This window comes from Parasteatoda tepidariorum, chromosome X1 (genome assembly GCF_043381705.1).
Source record: "Parasteatoda tepidariorum isolate YZ-2023 chromosome X1, CAS_Ptep_4.0, whole genome shotgun sequence".
NCBI classification, from domain to species: Eukaryota; Metazoa; Arthropoda; class Arachnida; order Araneae; family Theridiidae; genus Parasteatoda; species Parasteatoda tepidariorum.
In genome coordinates, this window is record NC_092214.1 from 62,307,142 (window position 1) to 62,317,717 (window position 10,576).

Consider the following 10,576-nt stretch of genomic DNA (forward strand, 5'->3'; position numbering starts at 1 on the left):
GAAAATTGCATTCAAATCGGTTCAGAAAGCTGTTTTAGCGCAACTCAATTTGAAGAACTTTGGTGCGTCTATGCAGCATGGTACAGCCGAAGTTTTCCCTCACCATCAATGAGCCAATTACCAACCAATAGTAGAAACCCATTGACTCCCATTTGCAGAGAGAAATTGTGGTTTAAATAGGATTTTCCAGCAAGACAATGCTTTAATTTACATTGTAAAATCTCCACTGGGATAGTTTTTCTACAATCGGGTACATGTCATGAAATAACCTGCACTTTTCCATTACATCAATCCCCAACAAAAAACGAGGAGTTATCCTCATTAAGACAAATACCAATGGCAAACCGTTTCCTTCTGTGACAGTTTCAGTCAATGGAGGCTTCAATCATTGAAACCTAGGATAATAATGATGCTATTTTTCTTCAGGGATCTGTAAATGGTATGAAATATGTCATATTTCAAATCATATATGAATATAGCGGATATATTAGTTATTAACAGAAGGGTTATTCTGTGGGACACTTCCTCCTCTTTTTTACTACATCAACTTTTTTTCGTGCACAGGAGGAAGTGAGTTACTCCTTGAAAATGTAATTATGTAGTACGTAGTTTATAGATTTCATTACTATGTATGTTTTGGTATCATTGTTTTTCTTCGAGTTCAGTCAAAGAACAAAATTAAGGTGATTTTCTTCCAGTTTAATATTCTTTATAAAACTCACGAATGCCGCTCTATACCTATTCTGTAGCTACCATTGCTTGTCCCTTTCAGCTTAAATCTATTAGGATGATTGGAATTTGGATAATTGAAGTCTCTTAGGGCATTTGAAATGTGCCACTTGAATTTGAAACTTGCCAATTCTATAGTCAATTTCAGTATTTTTCCAAAATTAATTTGGTTGAAGTTAAAAAACGCTAAATGCTCACTCTTGCAAGAGCCACATTTATTTAAGAACAAAATCAGAATGTCTAAAATTATTGTTAAAATACTAAATTCAACTATAGAGTTTGATTAACTGATTTAATTGTATTCAATTAGAATGAAAATATATCAGCAAATTAAAGAATATGCAATATAACTTCGTTTATTTTTTATTATTTACTGTTTACAATTTGAGAAAAATCTCCAACAAACGGAACAGGTGTTTTGTAGATACTAAATGCAAGAGCATCTTTAAATCGTCCATTTAAAGCTTTATGCATATTTGTTGTAGCTTGTTCTAAGATTGCGTCTCGAATAGGTGGGGTTATGACATTTGATATATCTCCAATTGTGATCATTTTTGTTGTAACTTTCATGTGACCAACATCAGTAACGAAAAATAGCTTTAAATTAGGAATGTTTTCTTCTTTAGTAGTGGTTATTTGTATGGAAACTTCTGTATCTCTCACGTCAGCTTTTGGATAGAAAATCAATTGCATACTGTCGTAAGTCACATTGGCAGTATAATTAACTGCTAATCCCGGAAATTGAAGAACGCAATTAAAAGTGACATTAGCTGACTGCCAGAGGGGTACTGAGCAATCTCCAGATCTTCGAACTCGTGATAGATTTAATATAGATCCCTTTGTAAGTTTGGCCTCATTGTCTGTGATTCTTCTGCTGATTAGGCTAACGTGGATGTCAGGCACCTTGTAAGGATCAATTCTACTGTATTGGGCTTCTTTGATGAATGGTTCTCGTAGAATAAAGTCAATGTAAGCATTTGCCTGTCTGACTGAGTATGCTTGACTGGCTGGAAAAAATGTTGTAGAATGAGTATTAACAAATTTTCAAGTTTCGAACTATTTTGAATGTCGCACAAATAGTCCTTTAACATAAACTGCCGTAGTAGTCAATAAAAATGCCCTATTGAAACGCCTACTGACATGAAGAATAACTCACTGAAATTGAGATGAAGAGGGATCTACTAAAACTCAAAGTATCAGGAAGTCAGGACCAATTTTTAAGTGCCACCATGTTATGGAATGGAAAATAGCGTTACAGTTTTTGTTTTCGTATTAAATTTGACTAAAATATTGGGTGCCAGCTTCGGTTTTTTTAAGAGCAGTGCTGACAGAAAAACCAGGATTTGTAGACTCCTGGAGATGAATGTCTATTTTCAAACATCGGTATGATTGTTAATAACTGAGTATAACTAATAATCGTAAAGTAAAAAAATAATAAAATTTAATCAACAAATAACCAATTCTGGGATAGATAATTTTCATTGACTACTACTTTGCATAGAAAGATTCTCTAAGAAAAAGATCTGCTTCTTTTCTTAAATTAAAAATAGTAAGTAAAAAAAAATAGTCAAGTAAAAAATGTATTTTAGCCGTTGCTTAGTATTTTTCATTAAATTTCTTTAAGCGACTAATTAAGAATCAATATTAGAATATGGGAGAATAATTCTTCTCCATACACGGTATCTCTATCTAAGTACATGAGAAAAACATATATGGTGGAGAGAAGAATTTTGGTCGAAATAGCAACAAATTAGAGTGTGTCAAAGGAAATGTGCGTTACAATGACTACGGAAATGAACTTCAGTACAATAAAATTACAAAGATAATAAACAGCAATATTTCCTATATTAAACTAAAATTAGGGAAAAGCTGAAAAATACTTATAAGATTTCGGTCCTATAAATTTGCTCCCTTTACCAATGTGAGCTTTAGCTGCCATTTTGAATTTATTGAAGGGGAGGGAGATCAGAAAGAGAAATTTTGAAAATTGCTCTCTAGACAAGTAAAGTATTATATCCAATATATAATTTTTAAGCTGAATCAAATAAAATCAAACTCAAGTTTATACCTAAATACTAATAGTTTGGAAGTTATTACGTAGTATGGACGTTATTTTTATAACTGTAGAATGCTACATAAATATTTGCCAAAACATATCATACATATTGATTCTATGAATTGTAAGGTTAGAACTAAGCTCGCAAGTACTTCAATTATGATTTACGTGAGAACTTGTGCGGGTGCCCATTTTCATGTAGCGTGCGTAAGGGGGTACATTAAGGACCTTCAAAAGAGCTTTAGATTTCTGTTTGTTTAGTATAAAAAGTTAAATTTCTTCCTACACTACTTCAAATAATCGTAGTTGCTATAATTAAAATTTTTTTTAATTTAATTTTTTTATAGTTTAAGAAAATTGTTAACTATGCCTTCTTTCCCCTTTATAACCTTAAGAAAAAATTTACACTCATTATACACAAAACTTTTAAAACTTTTTTTTTATTTCTAAACTGTTAATTCTATCGTCTTGGTTCTGATCTATTCAATTTGTGTTTAGTGCATAGGATTCATTACCGCTTGTCAGCATAGTAGTGTCAAACGCAGACATATGTATAAGTACAAATCTGTACTTTTTATACACAAATACTTTTATAATGTTTAAATTATTAGTTCCACCGATTTCACTTTAGATTCATTAAAAAATACATTGCATGCAATATTTTTTTTTGCCTAAGTATCAATGTAATACGTTAGTCAATTTATATTTGGCTTCATATGATTTAGGGGAAGAAAAAAATGCATCGGAAATTACCTGTTTTGTATAGATAACAATGTTCGAATTTCAAACCCATTTTATTTCTCTCTGTTAGAAAATATAAAATGATGAGTAAAGTTAACCTTTAAGAGGGAAGCAAACTTTAAATTTCTTTATTGGGGCTAAACCATAAAGTTTATTTTTATGCCTTAACTTTAAAATTGCTTCATTTTTACTTTGATTTTTAGGTAGTTGGAAATTCACGAATTATTATATTTCTAGCTGTATAGACGCAAATTTATAGTGATAGTACTATACAGCGTTGGAAGCGAGCCAAAAATACGAATCTGAATTTCCCAAGTAGCTAATTCGTGTTCTTGGCATGATACCATATATCAATTTTATTTAAATCAATAAAATATTTATAACCTACTTGCAAACACAGTTGCCATCAACAAAAGTATCGCCAACATGTTCAACCTAAAGAAAAATTTCAGAAATTATAAGCTTTCATAAATATTTTTTCTCTAAAAAATAAGCAAAAAATGGTTTGTGAAAATTATGTTGAATTGAAAAAGATCCAGAGTGTTTATCACAAACTTTGCAGTCATTATGGTCGTTTTACAGATATTACAGGTGTACTGGGTCTTTCGTTCATACCATTGTATGGTGAGAACCATACAAGCGAGCTCCCTTCACTCCAATTTCTAAGAAATTAACAATTAAGACAGCGGAGGTTTGATCACAACGAACTCTTCTGGTCGTCGATTTTTTGGAAAGTACAGATATTCAACAGATGGACTGACCAGCTAAATCTCCAGGATTAAACTTTATAGAATCGGCTTGTGACACGAGGATGGTTATTACCCGCAACTACCACCCGACAATTATCTAGGGGGCAAATATATATCCTGAAAACAGGGTTGGTGAACAAATTGTAACAATTCTAACAGGACCTCCTAAACTGCCCTATTTCCAGCTTATACCGTACCTTTTTTTACTCGTCACCGAAGTAAAAAAATACCACATCCCTTACAAATTTTTTTAATCAATTATGCAATATTAATGTTAAATCTGTCCTACTATATGGATCAGAGACTGCTATAAAAACAGCATGAAAAAACTTCAAGTATTCATTAACAACAGTTTAAGAAGAATCTTGCGTATCAAGTGGTTCCATAAAATTTGTTATGAAGAAATCCTTAGAAAAGCGAAACAGAAAGCAATAGATCTGGATATTAAACAACGCAAATGGAAATGGATTGGTTTTGTTCTACGTAAACCTGAAAAATTTAAAGTCAAACAAGTTTTTCATTGGAACCCACAAGGAAATAGAAAAAGAGGAAGACCTAAAAGTACTTGGCACAGAACTATTGTAAACTAATAGGAAAGACAATGAGAGAGGTAAAATATTGGACCAGAAATAGAGTGAGATAGAAAGCTATGATAGAAGCCCTATGCTCCAATTCGGAGTAAAAAGGAATATGTGAACGCGTATATTTAAGTCAGTGGGCGAAAAGCTTCATCATTTTTGTAGTTAGCTATAACTGCAGCTACTTTATTACAAATGTAATTAACTACAATTATTTTTTTAAAGTAGTGATTACGAAATACTTTTGAAATGTAGTCACTACGACTACTTTCAGAAGACAAATTTTGCTGCAGAATTTAATTTACAATCATGTTAAAAATATTTTTGAAAAAAAGATTGGCTTACTTAGACATGAGGAGTTATTAAAAATATTTATTCATGTTTGCATGAGCCAGTTAGTTTATCAAAACTATTTTTTACGAAGTTGCTCTTTTAACCTTCAACTTTTTACGCCATCTCGACAGCGAATATTTAATTTAAGAAATGCTTTAAAATAATAAAATGCAGTTTTGTGAAGCGTTGAGTGCTCTTCTATTTCCAAAGTACATCGAAAAATTTCAGAGAAAATATGTTTTCCATACAAATGGCATCAATGTTTCATGAGAAAGTGTTGGAAATGTGGATATTTGTAATCGCTTATTTTTACTGTTATATTAATTGCTGACGACTAATACAACCACAGATCAAGATGTATGGATTGATAATGGAACTCATTATTACATGCATTATATTGCCATATAGTATAAATATATCTTAAAAATTAAATTTATTTGTTTTTAAGTATTTTAATCGATACAGTACAAAAATGTTAAAAAATAAAAAACTAGGCAGTTTTTAAAATCGAAAACATCAAACAAAAATTTACACTTTTTCAGGAATGACTAAAATTTTAATATTTCATGCGAAATTGGTTCTTCAGACCTTCCCCTCTGTTATTTTGCTCTCCGTTACTAACCATTTAATAAGCTTTATTTATCTATATAATTCTACAGAAAACAATTTTAGTGATTTACAGTGTAAATTTGACTAGGGGGTTAAGATGTTTACTATATCAGATGACTTATTTTCAAAATTCTGTTTCTTTATTCAGACTTTATTCTGTTTCAAAATTGCTTTTATTTCAATTAATAAATTCCATACTAATATAATTTTAATTAGTTTCAGGTACTTTCTTTAAATAGAATTAGTTATTTCATCTTGTTTTGTAGTATTACACATTCTTGCCTTTGCCTGCAAAGTGTAGCACTCAAATACATATATTTTATCGCACTTTCTGGAGTTCAATTTGGTAGTGTTGCAGATCCTTGTAACGGTTTCAGCTTTTAGGCTAATGCAATCAGTACATGGACAGCTTTGGTTTAAATATTTATGATCAAAAAATTTTAATTTTTCACTTTAAAAATCAAAGACAAACTTTTACATTTTTACAGATTTTGTATATTTGAGTTTTGCTTTAAGGATGAAAATTTTAACACAAACATAAATGCTGAAATCAAAAAATTTAAAGGATGTAACACCATAAAATCATGTTTTTCTAGTTATTTTTTATTAATTTGCAAGTCGTATTGAAAGAAAACTAACTCTTGTATATGCTTTCAATGTAACATGTTTTAGAAAATTTAAAAATAATTTTCTCAACTATAATTTCATTTCTTAAGCATATTATCTCTCATATTATGCAACATCATAGAAATGTTTCTGAAAACATCTGAATGAGTTACATGATATTTTATTTTTGTGACAGTTACGAAGAATCCAAATTTATGGTGCTCGATTAAAACATACTTACTCGTTATTTGTTAAACGAGGAACAGTACACTGTTAAAAAGATTGCACCAAAAATTGATATTCATTTGCTGGCTACATAAAATGGAGCTCAATTTTACCATTGTCATGCTGAAATATGCATGATATATTTCCTAGCATTTAAAAACCACATTATTATCTTATTTAATTGTTTTTCAATAAATAAAAATCATTAATATGATATGCAATCTTTTTATGCCACAATCTTGAATTGAGTGCAGAATAAAATCTATTTTTGAGATTCCCTTTACATCTACCTAACACGAGAGCAAAGAATTCGAAAACCTTTATTTGTATGCTAATGTTTTGGATTCATTAAAATTCGTTATTATTTCTCACGCTTTCCTTTCTGCCAACACTTTTGAATGTGTAAGGCTAAGAGAAAGAACTTTGGTATTAAATTTAATTAATTGATAGCCAATACATAAATCGCTTAACTTTCCTAGGCGAAAACTGTGACATGGCACTCGCATTTTTGATTTCTTGTGGATGGAGGTGTCCTGTTGGGCTTACCCCTGCAGCCACACCTTTCGGGCCATTTTCCGAATTTATAGTTTGTTAATGTATATTTATATTAAAATTGAGATTAATCTTTACTTTAGAGCTCTACATAAATTTCAAAAATAAAGCATTTTTATTTATTATAATTTGATTCTTTATAAAGAAATTTATGGTTTTTGTAAATAATTGCTTGCCGACATCACTCCGGAATAAAATATGGATAAATGGAAATACGCCAATCAACATCGTCTTCAACTTTTGCTAATCAACATTCAACTTCTTCAACGAATGGTAAAATCATCAACTCCTTCAACAAAACCAAAATATTTCATAACAACCATATATTGGTATTTTCACTAGCTCCAAATGAGAATAGAAGGTTGCACCAAAAATAGGTTGTTTTGAAGAAACAAAACACCTATTTTTATTCTTTTATAAAAGCAGAGGAAGGTTTCACCATTGTTAGATATTTTCAAAGCACTCAAATTCTGGCCAATGTTGCTATTTGCCTTAACAAAACTATTTACTGCAAGTAGCTTATTTTATGACATATCTCTAACCATTTTATACCGCCAACCAAGTTTAAAAAGACAACATAAAAGAAATTAACTTTGATTAATGCAAATAAGGCATTTACCTACTTAAATAAGTTGATATTTGAAACAACATGCATTAATCGTACCGATGCACCGAGACCGAGAAGTAATGAAAACATGGCGTCGTCAACAAATATCATTCAGTTTACAATCATCGTCAAAGGTTTGAGGTTTTTACCAAATTTTGGTGCAATCAGTTGCACCACCATATTTTTCAATCAAGCTAACAATTTATGGTGTAACTGAAGTAAAATAATCTTTCATTTAACTAATATTTGGGATAATGAGAAACTTTGCACCAAATACTGGTTAAAGATTTACAATGTATCCACAAATTATCCGCTTATGTATCTAACAATTTTTTAGTTTCTGAGCTAATGCAAAAAGAGAAGTATATGGATAGAAAGCTATGTGGTACTGTCAGTATATTGCAACTTCTGTCTTAACATTTGTGATAGAATTATTTGCAATTTTTCACTTTGAAAAATCAAAAACAAACTTTTAAATTTCTACGGATGCTGCAGATGAAGGTTTGTTTCAAAAGTGAATATTTCCTGATGCGGGCTCAAATATAAATGCTCAAACCAGAAGATTTAGAGGTTGCAATACCGAAAAAATATGTTTTTCTTGTTATTTGTAATAGTTTGCGAGTTGTATTAATAAAAGTTAAATCTTGTATATGCTTCCAATGCAGCGAGTTTCAGAAAATTTAAAAAATAATTTTCCCATTTAAAATTCTATCTCTTAAAAATATTATCCCTCATATTATGCAATATCGCAGAAATGTTTCTGAAAACATCCAAATGAGTCAAATGATAATTTGTTTTTGAGACGATAACGAAGAATCCAAATTTATGGTGCACGATTAAAATATACTTACTCGTTATTTGTTAAACGAAGAGCAGTACCGACAAATTATCCACTAATGTATCTAACAATAAAAAACTATTTTATTTTGAAATTCATTGTAATCTGATAAGTTTGAAGCAGCTGTTTCGTTTCGCAAATACATATTTTCAGATTATTTTACAACAGTGCAGCAACTTCTTCATTATTGGATTTTACTAAGATAATAATTTAGCTTTATCTGCAATTAGAGATTTCTACCTCCGTGGGCAATAAACAGCTGGTATCTTTTAATTGAATTATTAATATTTTTTATTTGTTTTCAAATCAATGAATGAGTTATTTTTTATTATCAAAATTGTTAACGAACCTTAAAATTTTCAACTATGTCAATTTTATCAAAATAATTTTTTGAACCATAGTTTTAGCAATTAGTATCAGTTTTTATAACTAAGAAGTATACAAAAGTCTATCTTTAATACTCATGTTTAGAATATTGTTGTTATAAACTAATATTTAAACTAGGGACAAACTAAAATACTATCGAAATCTAACAAATTACTACTGGAAAAGGTGGGATTGAAAATCTCAAAGGCTGTTTAATTGCAAAGGGCAACAGAGAGGAACTAAAAGACGATAATTTGAGGCACATCCCACTTTTATCCAGCAATTTAACTGTTTTTTATGTTTTTATCTCACTTTCCTGACTAGTGATTCGCAGATTATGATAACGTGTTTAATTTTCTTTCACTTAAATATTAATTTCTGTCCCAAATATGAATATTCTTTAATTTCCTTTCCGAAATTTTTTTAAATGAGATCGTTACAGAAGACTCTAAAGAGGAATATCACTATGGTACTTTCAGAACATAGATTTTTTTTTTCATATTTCAAAACTATTCATATTACCGAACTTTTTCTTTCAAGTATGGTCCTAAATTATCATAAATTTCAATAATACAGCATTTGATTAATTGACATGCAGGTGGCTGATATTGAAGTTCGTCAACTTTGAAAAGAATTTTCAAAATTTCTGAGTTAGTATTAAAAGTGTGTTCAGTGACAAAGATTAATAAATAAATAAAAAATTAATTACTTTGAACAGCCTTATTTTGAATCATGAGATCAGACACAAAAACATACTTTCCATGAATAACATATCTTTATATCTTTTTTTCGACGGATTATGAATCTTGACCGCAATCTGGGAATTATGGTCCTAATAGAAGAATCAGTCACCGTGTAAGAGAAATACATACACTCTATAACAGAAACATCGATGCACCAAGAAGGAGTTGTCCGATTAAAGCAAAAGTTGGTGGACAGGAAGGCAATGTACAGAATAGTAAATGATTAAAATTTCAGAACAATTGAATAATTTATTGCAGAATTACAGTAACAAGTTCAATAAGGTGTAGATCCGCCTCTAGCCTGGACACAAGCTGCCACACGGCGTGGCATAGACCGATAAAGCTCCCGAATGGTCTCTTGCGGTATTTCCTGCCAAATTCGATCCAATTGTCGAACGAGGTCATCAACATTCCGTGCCGGATGCAATCGCCTTCCCATCATATCTCAGACATGCTCGATGGGAGAGAGATCTAGTGATCTGGCAGGCCAAGCAAGAGTTTGACTAGCTAGCCACACGTGCCGTAAGTGGTCTGGCATTGCCTGCTGAAAAACCAGACCAGGGGGCTGAAAAAGGAACTGTAGCAAAACAGGTCTTAGAATGTCGTCGACGCACCACTGTGCAGTAAGTGTACCTCTAATGACGACCAAAGGGGTCCGGCTGTCAAAGGAAATGGCACCCCAGACCATAATGCCTTGTTAAGGGCCGGAGTGGCGTGCAATAGTGAAGGCAGGATCCCCCCTCTGCCCTGTGCATCTCCAAACACGTCTTCGATGATCATCAGGACACAGTTGGAAGCGGGATTCGTCGCTAAAGACTATACGTCCCCAGTCGGCATCATTCCA

At 31.3% G+C, this 10,576-nt stretch overlaps 1 protein-coding gene across 4 annotated transcripts in view; it reads right to left on the reverse strand.

Annotated features, from left to right (window-relative positions):
- Positions 1-1,076: 1,076 nt before the first annotated feature.
- The window catches only part of LOC107452630 (uncharacterized), a 479,485-nt gene continuing 469,985 nt past the window's right edge, over positions 1,077-10,576 (reverse strand). For 2 of the 4 annotated variants that reach the window (XM_071187891.1, XM_071187890.1), the window contains exons 2-3: positions 3,915-3,961; positions 1,077-1,736 (exon numbers count right to left, since the gene is read on the reverse strand). In XM_071187891.1, coding sequence (XP_071043992.1) covers positions 1,096-1,736; positions 3,915-3,954 — 681 coding nt within the window. In that variant the 5' untranslated portion in view covers positions 3,955-3,961 and the 3' untranslated portion in view covers positions 1,077-1,095. Of the gene's footprint in view, positions 1,737-3,914; positions 3,962-6,642; positions 6,682-8,636; positions 8,775-10,576 lie in introns of those variants that run through there. The other 2 variants (XM_043054348.2, XM_016069168.2) reach the window with 2 other exon arrangements.